Source organism: Symsagittifera roscoffensis, chromosome 4, assembly GCF_963678635.1.
Source record: "Symsagittifera roscoffensis chromosome 4, txSymRosc1.1, whole genome shotgun sequence".
Lineage (NCBI taxonomy): Eukaryota > Metazoa > Xenacoelomorpha > Acoela > Convolutidae > Symsagittifera > Symsagittifera roscoffensis.
In genome coordinates, this window is record NC_087065.1 from 32,163,347 (window position 1) to 32,184,946 (window position 21,600).

The 21,600-nt window shown below is 39.2% G+C and overlaps 1 protein-coding gene across 1 annotated transcript in view; it reads right to left on the bottom strand.

Moving 5' to 3' along the window:
• LOC134844184 (dynein beta chain, ciliary-like) overlaps positions 1–21,600 on the bottom strand; it is a gene marked incomplete in the record, with an annotated part of 486,199 nt that overhangs the window by 121,623 nt on the left and 342,976 nt on the right. The window contains 1 exon segment of the mRNA XM_063860749.1: positions 16,044–16,254. Coding sequence (XP_063716819.1) covers positions 16,044–16,254 — 211 coding nt within the window.

The following is a 21,600-nucleotide window of genomic DNA, read 5'->3' on the forward strand; positions in this document are numbered from 1 at the left end:
CACACAAACCATAAAACTTTACCATCGGTATTCCCTATCTTAATACATTGTAGACTCTATACCCAATCTTAATACATAGCATGGCAGACCGGAAATCTATAACAAATCTTAATTCATGGGGTCTGCCATGCCCCCCCCCACTTCAGCCTCAACATCTACTACTGCGTTAACCCTCCAGTTAGAGAGTACGAAAAGATCTTAACAAACGTTGGTTCAGTTTCCACAAGGTCAAACCGCCCACTTAGATTGCAAGGCAAATCTGCAACAGCCAGTGTACCAGTAAGAAGCTCAAACACTACTGAAAACTTGGCCAACAGTGTCATCAGTACTACGGCTGCCGACTTTTCAACTTACACTTCCAATTGCGGCTTGCGTACATTCGACCTAGACGCTCCTCAACGCTACAGTTTCCTACCTCTTCCGGAAACCAATAGAGCTAAAGACCAGACAATCAACGGTGTCATCGCTACCTCTACAGCTGATTTCAGATCAGTCTCACCGACTGCAAACCCGTGTACATTCATTATTCGAGCTCCTCTACGTTACAACAACTCGTCTCCAACAGTTTTCTATAAAATTCCCATTTGGAACGACAACTCAACACACGAAGCCCAGATGTCAATGGGCAATAACCGATATGGTCTGCTTACAACTTCAATTGCGAAGAGTCCTGCTACTGCATCTGAACAGATCGTTATCAACCTTTTCAACGACCATCATAGGACTAAATCGCACTCACACGAACAACAACGCAACGGCCTTTTCGACAACGAACAAAGACAAGTTACCAACCACGCTACCAGTCTTTCGACCACTGCCATCAACTATAGTTTGAAATGATTTGCGAGATTTAAAATTACAAACGTTTGACGGCAACCCACTGAAGTGGAACAACTGGCGCGAACTCTTGCAGACTGCGATTGGTAACAACACACGCCTAAGCTCGGTTGAAAAAAATACTTACTTGCAGCCATTATGCAATGATAATGCTACATCTTCAATATAGAGCTACGGAACCAATTCCTCTCAGTATGAACAGACAATACTTGAATTAGTGCGTAGATACAGTAACCCAAAACATGTGATGTCAGCGTTCATCAGGCAATTTGTCGAACTTGGAAAATTCGACAAATTGATGCTAAGCGAACCACGGGGCTTTATAAGATAAGCTGCTTTCCTAAGGAAACTAATCCACATTTTCGAATTCAACAGCCACACCACTGATCTAATATCTAGTAATCTGGCCCGACTTGCTCGCTCAAAACTCCCAGTAAGTCTACTAATGAAGTGGGAAGAACACTGCATGATCTCAATTATGCTACACTCAAAGACTTGACGCAGTACCTCAATAACTACTGGCGAGCTTGCGAGAACCTGGGCATAGACCCGTCGAATTCAAACCAAGCGGGACGAAATCGGCAACCTATGAAGCTACATCAATCCGACAGCCGACCCAACCAATTTACTTCTATGTCCAGGCAAAACTACGACAAATCGTCAGGCTTATCGATAAGACTAACCACTCTAACATGTCCAATAGATAAACAAGTTCACAATAATGGAAATTTTCCGGACTTTTTGAAACTTTCCGTAGGTTAACGGGCAGAGCTGGTGAAGCAACATAAGCTGTGCTTCAACTGATTTGGCCAATACAGATTTAGTGAATGCACATCGTCTTAGCGATGTTTCATCAACATTTGCGGAGGGAAACGCCATTAAACTCTACACATCGACAAAAAGCCGTTTCAAATGCTTAACCAAAAATCAAATAACACGCAGCTTGGCACTACAGTAACCAGGTCCTCGGAACAAGCTGAGGCTGCAATCCAAAATATGAACAACATCAGAATTCAGTTACATTTTACGCCGGTAGCACTGATTAACAATGGCATCAAACTAGATTGCTCCGCCATAGTCGACAACTACAACAGCTGCTCATATGTCCTCAACCAAACAGCTGAAACATCTCAAGGTAAACCAAGCCAACAACTACAGCTAAGCGTACGAGGTGCTTTCAGTACGGACAAAGAAAGTGTCTTCCTCTCTGGTCCGGCCTAGTATCGGCCCACATAGCGCCACTTAGACTATTTCACTCTACAATCAATCTATTCAATTGAAGCTCTGAGCTCCGACGAAAACAACTTTAAAAAAACGTGCTCACTCTACAATCACTTTGGATATGTCAACTTTCCTGATCTAGGCGGCAACACAGTTCAAATTTCTGGAACATTGCGGAGCGCGATATCATGAGACATCCTAGAGGCATACCATACACTGTCAAAAATCTACTAGGTTGGACGATCACTGGCCCATTCAACCAGAAATCAAATACTTCCGGATTAAATTCACATTCAACTAATTTCATTGACCCAAACGATCAAAAAGACGCTAATCTCACTGAATTAGTGAAAAAATTCTGGAAAGTGGAAGGATCAGTCATCCACGAACATATAAAAGCTACATAATTGGATAAAAGCAAACAATGACTAAGTGTTATGGAAAACAGCAATGAGCACGATGGAGATCGCTTCAAAATAAATCTACTCTGAAAAAACGAAAAGAAATTATTGCCGAACAATTATCCGGTAGCTAAAGCTCGATTGCTATCGATACAAATTGGCTCAGAAAACACCCCGAAACCATGCAACTTTATGAGAAATCGCTTACTACTGACCTGGAGAATATCTACGCCAAGCCCGTTGCAATCCATAATGCGCTTCACTTCCTTTGGCCTACTACAAATTGTATCAAATAATATCAATACACGCGACTTATCTTTGGTGCAAAATGCTCACCATCCATTGCCATCTTTGCTCTTCATCAAACAGCTGCCTATTACTGCGTAACCAAACCCAATGTTGCTCAACTGCTTCATAAAAGCTTTTACATGGACGACTTTGTTCACTCGTTCAACACGACACACGAGGCTAGATGTTCTATTACGCAACTAAAACCCTCCATAAGACAGGGGGGATGTATCTAAGACTAATGACGAGATATGCTTCATTGATGGAGGCGAAATTCTACTAAAGCTACAGTGCATCATGTCCTGGGGGTCAAATGGGACATAACAGACGATACGATATTCGTGCAACCAACAACTAAGTTAACTGATCCTACATCATTTACGCTCCGAACAGTTCTCTCTAAGTTAGCAAGGGTTTTCGACCCTTAGGTATTCTAGCGCCATTTGTCATAAAACTCAAAATTCTTCTGCTAAACCCTTGGAAGTCTGGTATCTCTAAAGACGAAACCGTGCCCAGTGACTTTGATCCAATAATTGACAAATTGATCGACCAATGCACACAAACACCCCCTGTTAGGAGATGGGCACAGACTCACTTTACTTGAACCTTGCCGAAGAAAATTTATACGACTGTATCAAACCAGATAAGAGAGCTGCTTGGGAAAAAATGAGGGAAAATGACCGTAGAGACTCTTTCAAGGCGGATGCAAAATCTAACTTCTTCCCTTGAACATGTGGCAGTACGCATAAAAAGTATGATAAATGGGAGCCGGGACTTTTAAAGAAGAATTTAGATGTACAGAAATGCTATGTTTGTGTAGTAAGACATATTGCTGCTATGACAACAAGTCAGATAAGTTCAAATTTAGCAGTAAAGGATTAAACAAGCGAGTTCTCGAAGATTCTGGAGAAGGATCTATGTCAAAGTACAGGAGAGTGTTCGATGAAGCAATCAACTTAACATCTACAAACAGAGGATTCAGAACTATAAATCATATGGTGGCAACAAATGAACAAACAAAGAAAGGACAAAGCTATTTTTATCCAAAAAGACAAGTACAAATTGATGGAATTCATACAAAACCACTGAATTTATAAGAACTGATCTGGTCTACTAAATTTATTCATGATGTCGTATTATATTGTTTTTATGATGTTAAAATGTAAAATTTTGCGGTAAACTTGTTATGCAATGCAGTGATTTATATACTTTTTTGTAATTTAATTTTTTTCTCTCAAAAAATTGGATTTTTTTTCGATGTCTCTGTAGGTTCAGAATAGATTCAGGTAGATAGAAAGTAAAAGTATCTAATAAACTTTTATTAGATCAAATTAAACAAAATTTTATCGTGTTTTGAATTTTTTCGAAAAAAAATATCAATTTTTTTAAATAAAAATTCCACATTTTTGCACAAAAACTTTTACCATTGACTTACTATGCACCAAAAAACTAAATACATAACCTTAATTCTACAATCTACACGTAATTAACAATTAATTGTTCCCAATTAAATAACGCGCGCCCAAAAATTTTGCGAAAAAAATAAACATTTCCACACAAAAAACAAAAAAAAATTACGTTTTTCTTACCATTATCTTACCATCACACAAACCATAAAACCTTACTATCGGTATTCCCTACCTTAATACATTGTAGACTCTATACCCAATCTTAAAACATAGCATGGCAGACCGGAAATCTATAACGTATCTTAATACATGGGGTCTGCCATGCCCCCCCCCTCCCACTTCAGCCTCAACATCTACTACTGCGTTAACCCTCTAGTTAGAGAGTACGAAAACATCTTAACAAACGTTGGTTCAGTTTCCACAAGGTCAAACCACCCACTTAGAGTGCAAGGCAAATCTGCAACAGCCAGTGTACCAGTAAGAAGCTCAAACACTACTGAAAACTTGGCCAACAACGTCATCAGTACTACGGCTGCCGACTTTTCAACTTACACGTCCAATTGCGGCTTGCGTACATTCGACCTAGACGCTCCTCAACGCTACAGTTTCCCAACTCTTCCGGAAACCAATAGAGCTAAAGACCAGACAATCAAGGGTGTCATCGCTACCTCTACAGCTGATTTCAGATCAGTCTCACCGACTGCAAACCCGTGTACATTCATTATTCGAGCTCCTCTACGTTACAATAACTCGCCTCCAACAGTTTCCAATAAAATTCCCATTTGGAACGACAACTCAACACACGAAGCCCAGATGTCAATGGGCAATAACCGATATGGTCTGCTAACAACATCAATTGCGAAGAGTCCTGCTACTGCATCTGAACAGATCGTTATCAACCACTTCAACGACCATCATAGGACTAACTCGCACTCACACGAACAACAACGCAACAGCGTTTTCGACAATGAACAAAGAAAAGTTACCAACCACGCTTCCAGTCTTTCGACCACTGCCATCAACTTCAGTTTGAAATGATTTGCGAGATTTAAAATTACAAACGTTTGACGGCAACCCACTGAAGTGGAACAACTGGCGCGAACTCTTGCAGACTGCGATTGGTAACAGCACACGCCTAAGCTCGGTTGAAAAAAAAATTAACTTGCAGCCATTATGCACTGATAATGCTACATCTTCAATATAGAGCTACGGAACCAATTCCTCTCAGTATGAACAGACAATACTTGAATTAGTGCGTAGATACGGTAACCCAAAACATGTGAAGTCAGCGTTCATCAAGAAATTTGTCGAACTTGTGGAAAAATCGACAAATTGCCTGATGATACTAAGCGAACCACGGGGCTTTATAAGATAAGCTGCTTTCCTAAGGAAACTAATCCACATTTTCGAATTCAACAGCCACACCACTGATCTAATATCTAGTAATCTGGCCCGCCTTGCTCGCTCAAAACTCCCAGTAAGTCTACTAATGAAGTGGGAAGAACACTGCATGATCTCAATTGTGCTACACTTAAAGACTTGACGCAGTCCCTCAATAACTACTGGCGAGCTTGCGAGAACCTGGGCATAGAGCCGTCGAATTCAAACCAAGCGGGACGAAATCGGCAACCTATGAAGCAACATCAATCCGACAGCCGACCCAACCAATTTACTTCTATGTCCAGGCAAAACTACGACAAATCGTCAGGCTTATCGATAAGACTAACAACTCTAACATGTCCAATAGATAAACAAGTTCACAATAATGGAAAATTTCCGGACTTTTTGAAACTTTCCGTAGGTTAACGGGCAGAGCTGGTGAAGCAACTTAAGCTGTGCTTCAACTGATTTAGCCAATACAGATTTAGTGAATGCACATCGTCTTAGCGATGTTTCATCAACATTTGCGGAGGGAAACGCCATTAAACTCTACACATCGACAAAAAGCCGTTTCAAACGCTTAACCAAAAATCAAATAACACGCAGCTTGGCACTACAGTAACCAGGTCCTCGGAACAAGCTGAGGCTGCTATCCAAAATATGAACAACATCAGAATTCAGTTACATTTTACGCCGGTAGCACTGATTAACAATGGCATCAAACTAGATTGCTACGCCATAGTCGACAACTACAACAGCTGCTCATATGTCCTCAACAAAACAGCTGAAACATCTCAAGGTAAACCAAGCCAACAACTACAGCTAAGCGTACGAGGTGCTTTCAGTACGGACAAAGAAAGTGTCTTCCTCTCTGGTTCGGCCTAGTATCGGACCACATAGCGCCACTAAGACTACATAGCGCCACTAAGTTACCAACCACGCTTCCAGTCTTTCGACCACTGCCATCAACTTCAGTTTGAAATGATTTGCGAGATTTAAAATTACAAACGTTTGACGGCAACCCACTGAAGTGGAACAACTGGCGCGAACTCTTGCAGACTGCGATTGGTAACAGCACACGCCTAAGCTCGGTTGAAAAAAAAATTAACTTGCAGCCATTATGCACTGATAATGCTACATCTTCAATATAGAGCTACGGAACCAATTCCTCTCAGTATGAACAGACAATACTTGAATTAGTGCGTAGATACGGTAACCCAAAACATGTGAAGTCAGCGTTCATCAAGAAATTTGTCGAACTTGTGGAAAAATCGACAAATTGCCTGATGATACTAAGCGAACCACGGGGTTTTATAAGATAAGCTGCTTTCCTAAGGAAACTAATCCACTTTTTCGAATTCAACAGCCACACCACTGATCTAATATCTAGTAATCTGGCCCGCCTTGCTCGCTCAAAACTCCCAGTAAGTCTACTAATGAAGTGGGAAGAACACTGCATGATCTCAATTGTGCTACACTTAAAGACTTGACGCAGTCCCTCAATAACTACTGGCGAGCTTGCGAGAACCTGGGCATAGAGCCGTCGAATTCAAACCAAGCGGGACGAAATCGGCAACCTATGAAGCAACATCAATCCGACAGCCGACCCAACCAATTTACTTCTATGTCCAGGCAAAACTACGACAAATCGTCAGGCTTATCGATAAGACTAACAACTCTAACATGTCCAATAGATAAACAAGTTCACAATAATGGAAAATTTCCGGACTTTTTGAAACTTTCCGTAGGTTAACGGGCAGAGCTGGTGAAGCAACATAAGCTGTGCTTCAACTGATTTGGCCAATACAGATTTAGTGAATGCACATCGTCTTAGCGATGTTTCATCAACATTTGCGGAGGGAAACGCCATTAAACTCTACACATCGACAAAAAGCCGTTTCAAACGCTTAACCAAAAATCAAATAACACGCAGCTTGGCACTACAGTAACCAGGTCCTCGGAACAAGCTGAGGCTGCAATCCAAAATATGAACAACATCAGAATTCAGTTACATTTTACGCCGGTAGCACTGATTAACAATGGCATCAAACTAGATTGCTACGCCATAGTCGACAACTACAACAGCTGCTCATATGTCCTCAACAAAACAGCTGAAACATCTCAAGGTAAACCAAGCCAACAACTACAGCTAAGCGTACGAGGTGCTTTCAGTACGGACAAAGAAAGTGTCTTCCTCTCTGGTTCGGCCTAGTATCGGACCACATAGCGCCACTAAGACTATTTCACTCTACAATCAATCTATTCAATTGAAGCTCTGAGCTCCGACGAAAACAACTTTAAAAAAACGTGCTCACTCTACAATCACTTTGGATATGTCAACTTTCCTGATCTAGGCGGCAACACAGTTCAAATTTCTGGAACATTGCGGAGCGCGATATCATGAGACGTCCTAGAGGCATACCATACGCTGTCAAAAATCTACTAGGTTGGACGATCACTGACCGATTCAACCAAAAATCAAATACTTCCGGATTAAATTCACATTCAACTAATTTCATTGACCCAAACGATCAAAAAGACGCTAATCTCACTGAATTAGTGAAAAAATTCTGGAAAGTGGAAGGATCAGTCATCCACGAACATATAAAAGCTACATAATTGGATAAAAGCAAACAATGACTAAGTGTTATGGAAAACAGCAATGAGCACGATGGAGATCGCTTCAAAACAAATCTACTCTGAAAAAACGAAAAGAAATTATTGCCGAACAATTATCCGGTAGCTAAAGCTCGATTGCTATCGCTACAAAATGGCTCAGAAAACACCCCGAAACTATGCATCTTTATGAGTAATCGCTTACTACTGACCTGGAGAATATCTACGCCAAGCCCGTTGCAATCCAAAATGCGCTTCAGTTCCTTTGGCCTACTACAAATTGTATCAAACAATATCAATACACGCGACTTATCTTTGGTGCAAAATGCTCACCATCCATTGCCATCTTTGCTCTTCATCAAACAGCTGCCTATTACTGCGTAACCAAACCCAATGTTGCTCAACTGCTTCATAAAAGCTTTTACATGGACGACTTTGTTCACTCGTTCAACACGACACACGAGGCTAGATGTTCTACTACGCAACTAAAACCCTCCATAAGACAGGGGGATTCAACCTGACTAAGTTTGTGTCTATGACTAATGACGAGATATGCTTCATTGATGGAGGCGAAATTCTACTAAAGCTACAGTGCATCATGTCCTGGGGGTCAAATGGGACACAACAGACGATACGATATTCGTGCAACCAACAACTAAGTTAACTGATCCTACATCATTTACGCTCCGAACAGTTCTCTCTAAATTAGCAAAGGTTTTCGACCCTTAGGTGTTCTAGCGCCGTTTGTCATAAAACTCAAAATTCTTCTGCTAAACCCTTGGAAGTCTGGTATCTCTAAAGACGAAACCGTGCCCAGTGACTTTGATCCGATAATTGACAAATTGGTCGACCAATGCACACAAACACCCCCTGTTAGGAGTTGGGCACAGACTCACTTTACTTGGACCTCGCCGAAGAAAATTTATACGACTGTATCAAACCAGATAAGAGAGCTGCTTGGGAAAAAATGAGGGAAAATGACTGTAGAGACTCTTTCAAGGCGGATACAAAATCTAACTTCTTCCCTCGAACATGTGGCAGTACGCATAAAAAGTATGATAAACGGGAGCCGGGACTTTTAAGGAAGAATTTAGATGTACAGAAATGCTATGTTTGTGTAGTGAGACATATTGCTGCTATGACAACAAGTCAGATAAGTTCAAATTTAGCAGTAAAGGATTAAACAAGCGAGTTCTCGAAGTTTCTGGAGAAGGATCTATGTCAAAGTACAGGAGAGTGCTCAATGAAGCAATCAACTTAACATCTACAAACAGAGGATTCAGAACTATAAATCATACGGTGTCAACAAAAGAACAAACAAAGAAAGGACAAAGCTATTTTTATCCAAAAAGACAAGTGCAAGTTGATGGAATTCATACAAAACCACTGAACTTATAAGAACTGATCTGGTCTTCTAAATTTATTCATGATGTCGTATTATATTGGTTTTATGATGTTAAAATGTAAAACTTTGCGGTAAACTTGTTATGCAATGCAGTGATTTATATACTTTCTTGTAATTTAATTTTTTTCTCTCAAAAAATTGGATTTTTTTTCGATGTCTCTGTAGGTTCAGAATAGATTCAGGTAGATAGAAAGTGAAAGTATCTATTAATCTTTTATTAGATCAAATTAAACAAAATCTTATCGTGTTTTGAATTTTTTCGAAAAAAAATATCAATTTTTTTAAATAAAAATTCCACATTTTTGCACAAAAACTTTTACCATTGACTTACCATGCACCAAAAAACTAAATACATAACCTTAATTCTACAATCTACACGTAATTAACAATTAATTGTTCCCAATTAAATAACGCGCGCCCAAAAATTTTGCGAAAAAAATAAACATTTCCACACAAAAAACAAACAAAAAATACGTTTTTCTTACCATTATCTTAGCATCACACAAACCAAAAAACCTTCGGTATTCCCTATCTTAATACATTGTAGACTCTATACCCAATCTTAATACATAGCATGGCAGACCGGAAATCTATAACGTATCTTAATACATGGGGTCTGCCATGCCCCCCCTCAACATCTACTACTGCGTTAACCCTCTAGTTAGAGAGTACGAAAAGATTTAACAAACGTTGGTTCAGTTTCCACAAGGTCAAACAGCCCACTTAGAGTGCAAGGCAAATCTGCAACAGCCAGTGTACCAGTAAGAAGCTCAAACACTACTGAAAACTTGGCCAACAACGTCATCAGTACTACGGCTGCCGACTTTTCAACTTACACGTCCAATTGCGGCTTGCGTACATTCGACCTAGACTCTCCTCAACGCTACAGTTTCCCACCTCTTCCGGAAACCAATAGAGCTAAAGACCAGACAATCAAGGGTGTCATCGCTACCTCTACAACTAATTTCAGATCAGTCTCACCGACTGCAAACCCGTGTACATTCATTATTCGAGCTCCTCTACGTTACAACAACTCGTCTCCAACAGTTTCCAATAAAATTCCCATTTGGAACGACAACTCAACACACGAAGCCCAGATGTCAATGGGCAATAACCGATATGGTCTGCTAACAACTTCAATTGCGAAGAGTCCTGCTAATGCATCTGAACAGATCGTTATCAACCACTTCAACGACCATCATAGGACTAACTCGCACTCACACGGACAACAACGCAACAGCGTTTTCGACAATGAACAAAGACAAGTTACCAACCACGCTTCCAGTCTTTCGACCACTGCCATCAACTTCAGTTTGAAATGATTTGCAAGATTTAAAATTACAAACGTTTGACGGCAACCCACTGAAGTGGAACAACTGGCGCGAACTCTTGCAGACTGCGATTGGTAACAGCACACGCCTAAGCTCGGTTGAAAAAAAATATTTACTTGCAGCCATTATGCACTGATAATGCTACATCTTCAATATAGAGCTACGGAACCAATTCTTCTCAGTATGAACAGACATTACTTGAATTAGTGCGTAGATACGGTAACCCAAAACATGTGATGTCAGCGTTCATCAAGAAATTTGTCGAACTTGGAAAATTCGACAAATTGCCTGATGATACTAAGCGAACCACGGGGCTTTATAAGATAAGTTGCTTTCCTAAGGAAACTAATCCACATTTTCGAATTCAACAGCCACACCACTGATCTAATATCTAGTAATCTGGCCCGACTTGCTCGCTCAAAACTCACAGTAAGTCTACTAATGAAGTGAGAAGAACACTGCATGATCTCAATTGTGCTACACTCAAAGACTTGACGCAGTCCGTCAATAACTACTGGCGAGCTTGCGAGAACCTGGGCATAGAGCCGTCGAATTCAAACCAAGCGGGAAGAAATCGGCAACCTATGAAGCAACATCAATCCGACAGCCGACCCAACCAATTTACTTCTATGTCCAGCAAAACTACGACAAATCGTCAGGCTTATCGATAAGACTAACAACTCTAACATGTCCAATAGATAAACAAGTTCACAATAATGGAAATTTTCCGGACTTTTTGAAACTTTCCGTAGGTTAACGGGCAGAGCTGGTGAAGCAACATAAGCTGTGCTTCAACTGATTTGGCCAATACAGATTTAGTGAATGCACATCGTCTTAGCGATGTTTCATCAACAACTGCGGAGGGAAACGCCATTAAACTCTACACATCGACAAAAAGCCGTTTCAAACGCTTAACCAAAAATCAAATAACACGCAGCTTGGCACTACAGTAACCAGGTCCTCGGAACAAGCTGAGGCTGCAATCCAAAAAATGAACAACATCAGAATTCAGTTACATTTTACGCCGGTAGCACTGATTAACAATGGCATCAAACTAGATTGCTACGCCATAGTCGACAACTACAACAGCTGCTCATATGTCCTCAACAAAACAGCTGAAAGATCTCAAGGTAAACCAAGCCAACAACTACAGCTAAGCGTACGAGGTGCTTTCAGTACGGACAAAGAAAGTGTCTTCCTCTCTGGTTTGGCCTAGTATCGGCCCACATAGCGCCACTAAGACTATTTCACTCTACAATCAATCTATTCAATTGAAGCTCTGAGTTTTGACGCCATCGACGCAAACAACTTTTAAAAACTGTGCTCACTCTACAATCACTTTGGACATGTCAATTTTCCTGATCTAGGCGACAACACAGTTCAAATTTTGATGCTTTCTGGAACATTGCGGAGCACGATATCATGAGACGTCCTAGAGGCATACCCTACGCTGTCAAAAATCTACTAGGTTGGACGATCACTGGCCCATTTAACCAGAAATCAAATAGTTCCGGATTAAATTCACATTCAACTAATTTCATTGACCCAAACGATCAAAAAGACGCTAATCTCACTGAATTAGTGAAAAAAATTCTGAAAAGTGGAAGGATCAGTCATCCACGAACATCAAAAAGCTACATAATCGGACAAAAGCAAACAATAACTAAGTGTTATGGAAAACAGCAATGAGCACGATGGAGATCGCTTCAAAATAAATCTACTCTGAAAAAACGAAAAGAAATTATTGCCGAACAAATATCCGGTAGCTAAAGCTCGATTGCTATCGCTACAAAATGGCTCAGAAAATACCCCAAAACCATGCAACTTTATGAGAAATCGCTTACTACTGACCTGGAGAATATCTACGTCAAGCCCGTTGCAATCCAAAATGCGCTTCACTTCCTTTGGCCTACTACAAATGGTATCAAACAATATCAATACACGCGACTTATCTTTGGTGCAAAATGCTCACCATCCATTGCCATCTTTGCTCTTCATCAAACAGCTGCCTATTACTGCGTAACCAAACCCAATGTTGCTCAACTGCTTCATAAAAGCTTTTACATGGACGTCTTCATTCACTCGTTCAACACGACACACGAGGCTGGAGGTTCTACTACGCAACTAAAATCCTCCATAAGACAGGGGGGATTCAACCTAACTAAGTTTGTATCCAAGACTAATGACGAGATATGCTTCATTGATGGAGGCGAAGTTTCTACTAAAGCTACAGTGCATCACGTCCTGGGGGTCAAATGGGACACAACTGACGATACAATATTCGTGCAACCAACAACTAAGCTAACTGATCCTACATCTTTTACGCTCCGAACAGTTCTCTCTAAATTAGCAAGGGTTTTCGACCCTTAGGTTTTCTAGCGCCGTTTGTCATAAAACTCAAAATTCTTCTGCTAAACCCTTGGAAGTCTGGTATCTCTAAAGACGAAACCGTGCCCAGTGACTTTGATCCGATAATTGACAAATTGGTCGACCAATGCACACAAACACCCCCTCTTAGTCTGCCGCGCTTATTTGGACCACAGCTGTCATCTAGTGATATACAGCTCCAGGTTTTCTGCGACGCGTCGCAAGACGCGATGACTACGTGTATCTACTTCGGAACTGCATGTAGCTCTGGCACACACGCTAATTTTTGGTTGGCAGAACATAAGTAGCACCACTGAACCAAGAGATCATTCCGAAACTGGAATTATAAGCCGCCCTTATGGGTGCTCGGCTGTGCAAGTTCGCTACTGATGAAATGCGAATAAAGTCCCACTCCACTCATTTTACAGATAGCACTACTGTTTTGTCCTTGATCGCATCACCTGGTAAACTGAAAACTTGCTGCAACAGAGTTGGTGAAATACTTACTTTATGCAAAGCCGAACAATGGAAACACATCCCTGGTAGACTCAACCCAGCAGACAGTGCTACACGGGTAATTGAACTTAAAGACGTAGCAAAGCTTTGTTTGGATGCACCACATTTTCTACTCAACAATGCGCCTATTTGGGTAATCAACGAAATAATGGAAGAAGTAATGCTACAACGGCTAGCCACCCAACTACACCCTTAATCGATTCTTCGAGGTTTTCAGACTGGTTTGGATTAGTTCGGGTCGCCGCTCGGGTTATAGTTTTTGTCGGTACACTGAAGGGAAACGGTAAATGTTCTGCCACTAGGGAAGACCTAGAAAAAGCACAGCTCCTCCTTTATCAACAATCCCATTGGGCTCCGAAAATCACTCAGACAGATAAGGCAAATCTGCATTCTCTGCAGAAGATTCCAAGTCGACCTATTTCCGTTCAAAACACAGGAAACGACTATATCGGGCCATTCTACATCGCAACAAAGAATACAACTGATGAAAAAAAATTTTGCCTCTTAACATGCCTCTCTACTCGCGCATTTCTTCTGGAATCGACAGAGAACCTTACTAAGAACAACTGTATAACGGCAATTAGACGTTTCATTGCTAGGAGAGACACACCGAAGCTTTTATTCTCTGACAACGCTACTTACATCATCGGCGCCCGTAAACAGCTACGCTCAGGACTAATTCAATTCAACGAAACCACCCTACATCATACGCTACAAATCCAGAATGTTGAATGGCGCAAAAACCCCGGGCTTGTCTCAAAGATAAAACGCGCCTTCTCACTAAATCTCGGATCTGATTGAATATTTATTTGCTACTATCGTAGCCGAGACCGAGGCAATACTCAACTCACGTACGCTAACGAAAGTCAGTAGTGACCTTGACGACGACCTTCTACTGACACCCAACCACTTCTTAAGGGGTCATCCATTCGTCTACGCTCCAGCAGCAGCTTTCTACGAAGCATCCACCAGTAAACTGTCCAACAAGTCCTGGAAGCAAGCAATAGATAGACTTGACAGCTTCTGGAGGCGTCTACTTAAAGAATAAGCTCCTCCGACTCTCATCAGAAGGACTAAATGGACGCAACCCGAAGTACCACTCGAGAAAGATGACCTCGTGTGGATACTTGAGGACTTTACTGCACGAAGCATCTGGCCACTGGGTCGAGTGCTGGAGTTTTTACCGGCGCGGATGGCATTGTGCGCTCGTGTAAACTGAAAACAGCCTATGTACTTTAACGAGACCAGCGGTGAAACTTGACCTCGTATCCCCAAAAAAGAAGTCTTAAGGCCACTTCAATTGTACTATAACAGAAAAAACACTGGACTCAAGACCTTTAGAGACCTTTAAGACATATGATCATCAAATTGTCTTGAATAAAGCTAATCGTCTTAATTTCTGGGCTGTCCGGAGAACTTAGTAAATAAGTCGCTGATATGATTATTCAACTAGTATTTTCCTGATTTTAGTATACATCAGGCCTCGCTTTGTTGCTCTCCAAGGAGTTTTAAGAAATGGTCTCATGTTTTGATGGTGTTATTTTTATGGATTTTTCTAATAAAAAGAAGGTTTTCAGAGGCTAGTATGCAATCATGGTCTTCTTTGTTGCAGCTAGCAAGGAAGGGTAGATCGAAAAGACAGGCGAGAGATCTTGAAAGCTACTTAAGCCTTCTGATAGCTACCACTGAAGCTCGGGGTCATTATTTATTGCTTCTTCGTGGATTATTTAGGCTTTGCGCTTGGTTTGGAGGTACGTATTACCGAAGAAATTTCCCGTTCAAGTTCCTGCATACTTATCAATTACTTATGAGACTCTTACCCCTGATTTTAAATTCTTTACAGAACCATATAACTTCAAGTTTCTATAAAATTCTTATGAGAATCTTGCCAGATAATTGCATTTTTTTACAAGATTTTTTATACGATTCCTAAAAAAAAATTTTCTGTAAATTCCGGTTATAGAGAAAATTTTAAAATTAAGACCCCGTTTAATGTAGTCGGTAATACTTGTAATAATGTTGGGCATATGATCGGATGTATATAGAATGTTGCAAATGGATCCATCTGTTCACGTCTTTTACATTTTTTCACTTTGATATGTAATTGAGCCAATGATCTGTACACATAGATATTTGAACGAGAAGATTAAAAAGTATCAAGAGTAATTAGTATTCACTTGAAGTAAAGGATTTAACATCATTAAGGGACGGAATTAGTGGTGTTGTGAAATTCTGATTCTGACTAAGGAATTGGGGACACAGTAAAACATACACTGTTGGGTAGCCCGAAGTCGGTGGTCCAGGTTTCGAGTTCTTTCACTCGCATCATGAGATCTGAGAACCACGAGCCCAAGCTGTATGTTGTGGGATACCTGAGCCAAGTAAGAGGCACCTTGTCGAGAAAGAGGGAAGTGCTGAGGTCGTCCATGGCACTCGTTATTGTCAGTTCTCCCTTCAGTCCCAGCTGCAGCTCAGTCAATGACCTAAAGTACACTTGCAAAGACATGATCAATTGAAACATTAGCAGTTCAGTCTCAGCAGTCTTTTTGAAACCAGGAGTCCTAATTGAACGCCACAAACCTAAAAAGCTATTTTATTTTCTAAAAATACGCATTACGAGGCCAAACTGTGCATTCTCTGCATTGTAAGCGGAATCACAGGCCAAAATTAGATTTATTGCGGAATCCGCAACATTGTTACTTTTCTTTGATCTTCTTTGCTGTTTTGGATTCCACGAACAAATACCTAAATCATTGTACCGCTCAACAAATTTTTGTGTTAGATCCAAGTTTTTTTGTGGTTTTTTTGAAAACAAATGCAAAAAACTAACTTTTTTTTTCTTATGCATATGCAAAAATTGCAAAATTTTATTGTAAAAAACTTGTTAAATTAATGCTAAAATTTATTCAAAATTGCTGACTTTGAGTGCTATTCCCTATCTTAATGCATTGTTTTTTCAATATTTTTGATCAATATACATGCAAAAAAGAGATTTTTTTATGATCAAAATTAAAACAAAGGTTTTCATTTTCTTTGATTATTAACAGTGCAAGAAAATCCTCTTTCAGTTTTCTTTAAAATGCGAAGTTTTTTAATGAAATTTTTCTTAATTTGCGAGATTTCCTTTGATTTTTTCCACAAGTGTGCAAAAAAATTATGAAAATTTTTGCATAATTTTTGGGCAAAAATTAATGTAAAGTTTTTAACAAGCTTAAAAAATTGGTTTAATTTTTTTGTCATCTTTCTAACAAAATTCTATAGAAGTATTTACCAGATGCATAATTAGTTTAATTTTTAACAAAGTTTCACCATTGAAATTTCTTAATAAACTTTTCTATGATCTCTTTGTCCCTATCTCTTGAAAATAAATTTAATAGGTGCAAAGAAACTAAATTACAAAGCACAAGACAGTAACCAATTTATTTACAAATCAAAGAGCTGTCGAGCAGCTGAGTTCTCAAAAATTTGCAAGTTCTCAATGGAGCGCAAAGCTGGTCTTGCCTCCATCACTGGTGGTTGTCTTGGTGGTTCGCTGACTGGAGTTCTTGGCTCAGAGAACCCCTCATCCTCTTCGATGGTAATTGGGTTGTCTACAGATCCCTCTTCCCAAGGAAAGAGGAAATCGTCGAATGGTTGGGCCACATATCTAAAGTCAGGAATTTCGGGGTAGTTCATTCCCACATGCTCGGGCACTTCCTCCATCATTTGCATTTCTCCAAGTTGATCCTCTGTAGGAGGTACTTGCGTTATATGATGTTCGTTGAAATCCCTGCGCATCACCTCCACCATATGCCAGATTTGGATTGGGATGTCCATTCGTGCCAGAAAAACTCCACAAACTGTTTATCGCACTTGGATTTGTACTAAATCAGCCAAAAATTCCACCGAGAACATAAGGTTGTTGTTTTGTACTGAGAAGATCACTTTGAGCAATAAGTTGAGTTAATGAGTAAAAACAATAACGGTGATTAGGTTGAAATTATTGTATTTAGAGCTGAGAGAGGAGGTAGTTGACGGTAGTGAAGTTGAAAATAAAATGATTTTTAGTTAAGAGAGAATGTGTGGGTTTAACCAATCAGAATGGATTTTGACGGTGATTAAGTTGACGGTGATTAGGTTGAAATTATTGTATTTAGAGCTGAGAGAGGAGGTAGTTGACGGTAGTTAAGTTGAAAAAAAAAATGATTTTTAGTTAAGAGAGAGGGGTACCTTCAACTGGAATGTGTGCGTTTAACCAATCAGAATGGATTTTCCTTATTTTGATTGTAGTCGTGTCCAATCAGATTTTAGTTTACTTTTATGGAATTCTTATAGAAAACTCGTGTTCAATTGGAAACAAAGCTCCATTTTACACATTGTCGTTTCCAATCACAAAAATGTTCATTTTTGTTCAAGTTGTTCAAGTTGTCGTATCCAATCAGAGGAACTTTTTAAGGACTTAAGTCTTCCAAATAAGTAAGAATATACGCAAAAGCAATCGCAAAAATAAATGAACAAAACTTGTTTGCTTTGAAATTAAGAAATGTTGCCGATATAAGTAACAAAAGAAGAAAAATTTAATAAAAGTTGCATCTCTGCAAGTCTTCTCATCAAGTTAACTGAATATTTTTAACTGGATAGTTAAATGAATATTCTCATCAAGTTAACTGAAAAGTAAGTATATTTATGCAATTTTTGGTATATAATCGATGAGAAATTGCTCATTTTTCAGCAGATATTCAAGTTCTTTGATTTTGATGTAGATTTGAGATGATAACTCAAAGTTGATGAAATTTTCAAAGCAAATCTCTGGAAATCTGATACCAAACCTGATCATGCAAGATTTTGAATGGAGGAATAAAGAACTTTGCTGGGGAGTTTTGACAAATTTGGGAGTTGGGTAGGTAATAAAAAGAGTCTTTGAAAAGTTATTGTACGACTTTTTTATTAACTTCAAGTTTTCTAAAATAAATGAAATTTCTTTTCTAGTCAGGTGTAACTCAGCAGTAAGTTTATAACTTTGATACGCAATATGTGGATCAAAAATAAATTCTTTGATTGAGTAAGTTTCCCTAAAGAGATCTTTACTTAGTCGGAGAATTCTATTTTTGATAACATAAACGTCCAATAAATTATGAAAAAATTAAGAACCTACGTCTATCTCATCAATAAGGAAATCACACGGAATATTTTCTTTTTTCTTGTAGAGTAATTCGAGAAGGTTCAAATGTTTTCTATTTGAAATTTTTCAAAAATGAATATTTTGGATCCAGAGATATTTCTAGAAACTGCTTAGTTCTGATTGGTTGAAAATTTTTCGGAAAATTTTAGAAATTTCGAAGGATTGACGTAGGCGATGACGTCATTACCATAAAGGGAATGTTGCGTGGGTGGTGACGTCACTTCTATTTAGAGAATGACGTCATTACCATAAAAGGATGATTACGTGGGCGTCATTGATAGTATAAATACACTTATTTTATTGGGTTAAATCATTCATTTTGTTTGCCAATCAGAAACAGTCAATTGAATTTTACATCAAATTTTACATTTCGTTACTTCACGAAAAGTAAGTATTTTCATTCAATTTGTACTTTAAGTTTTTAAATTTGAAACATTTCAAAAGTCCCAATTAATTTTAGATAATGCCCTCCCTTAACCGAAACGAGAAAGTGAAGTGTGAGGACTGTGGAAATATGTATATTCGTCAAAACGCAGCTCGACATCGAAAGAGATGTGAAAAACAAAAGGAACATAAGTTTCCAAACTGTGATTTTTATACAAAGAGGAAAGAGGAGTTGGGTTATCATGTTGCGAAGAAGCATGCCCAACCAAGTTCGAAGCAGTCGACGGTTTGTCCTTCTTGCGAACAAGATTTCTCAAGTTACTACTCTCTCCAACAACATCGGAGAAAGGAACATGGAGCAAAACACCGGAAACCCAGTGATACTGTAGCGGACTTGAACAAGATTATGGAGGAAGAAGGGGAAGATGGTGAAAAGTTGAAGGAGGAACTTAGTACCTGTCAACATTTTCTGGTGAATACAGAGATGGAAAATGGGAGACATAAGGTATTTAACTTCCAAATTTCCAAGTAAGATACTAAAATAATCAACGAGAAACTTGAAGAAGTCTTCAACAAGCTCGATTCTGCCGCTAAAATCAACATTACACTGGGGTTTGTTCTTCGAAACATTGAGACTGGTGAATATCATTTTTTCTAATCCCATGAAAACAATACTCTGTTTCAAAAATCCCACTTACTTTGTACGAAAGCGGATTTGAAAACAATCCAAGGAAAAGAAGAAAAATTTGATATTGTGGAGCAATGTACCCAAGAACGCCAGAACACAAAGTGGCGATTCAAGTTGATTACTAACGTTACAATTTTTGCTGCTTTGCTGAAAAAAATCCCCATGGGATGTCCGGAATCTGTCTTACCCGAACCTTTATTACGACATACGCAAGTGAATTGTCTTTTATCTAACAAAGACAAGGAACCTTACAAAGATCATTTGTGTCTTTTCCGCGCATTGGCAATGTACATGAACGGACCCAAAGATCTCGACTCTCACACTTCCAGATACTTTACAGATTTTATATCAAAATCTGGTTATAATCCTAAAAATTTTCGTGGAGTTTCTGTAGAAGACTTACTTGTTGTCGAGGAAATTGTGCAAAGAAACATTTTTATTTACGATTTCGATATCCAAGAAGGAGAATATGTAGGAGAACTAGCTCGAAGAAGTATCGGAAGATTCGATAAAACAGTTAAGCTACTGAGATTTAACAATCATATCATTCACACAAATGATATAGACCGAGTGAGACAGTTTCTTCAAGTGCTTTCGATGCCCTAGCTGTGACACCTTTTTCCACAAATCAGACCACTTCAATCAGCATTTCTTGAGATGTAAGGACCGAGTGAGACATATTTACCCAAAGAACGTGTATGAACTTCGCGAAACCTTGTTTGAAAAGCTAGAGCGATTCCATCCTCCAGTTTCTGAAGATAACAAGCTCTTCAATAATCTAGCAATTTTCGATTTTCAATCGATTTTTGTTAATACAGAGGAGATAAAAGAGACGCAAACTACTACCTGGATTGGAAAACATGTCCCATTTCAGTCTCTGTATCATCAAGTCTGATTGATGAACCCATCTTTTTGTACAACAAGGATCCACAAAACTTGATAATTGATTTTGCTTCCAACCTCGAACTGTTAGCTGAAAAAAGTAAGTTGGAGATGAGAACAAAATTTCAAGATATTGAAAGAGCTGTCAATGAAAGAATGAAAATGATCTTTGATCAGCTAAACTAACGTGGTAAAAATTTTTCACGTAATAAATTCGAGTAAGAAGACGAATGCACTGAAGATTCGGAAGAAGCAGATATGTCAACACAATTCTTGCGAATTCAGCAAAATCAACTCATCGATTTGAAGCAATATTTGGAGAGATATGTAAATACTCTACCTGTTTTTGGATTTAACAGCGGTAGATATGATTTAAAATTGATCAAGTCCTAACTAATCCCCTATTTGATTCGTGATAAAGAACAAGAAACATAAGTCATCAAAAAAGCAAATGACTTTATATATTTCAAGTTTGGAGATGTACAATTTTTCGATATAATGAAGTTTTGGGAGGTGCAACTACTCTGGACTCCTTTCTCAAAGCCTATAAGGCTAGCGAAACGATAGGATTCTTTCCCTATGAGTGGTTTGATAACCCAGACAAACTTGACCTTCCTGGATTGCCGCCGTATGACGCCTTTTTCAGTAAACTTAGATACAACAATCCTCTAGACAAAGACTTCATTGTTTATGAGAAGCTTAGAAAGAGTGGGA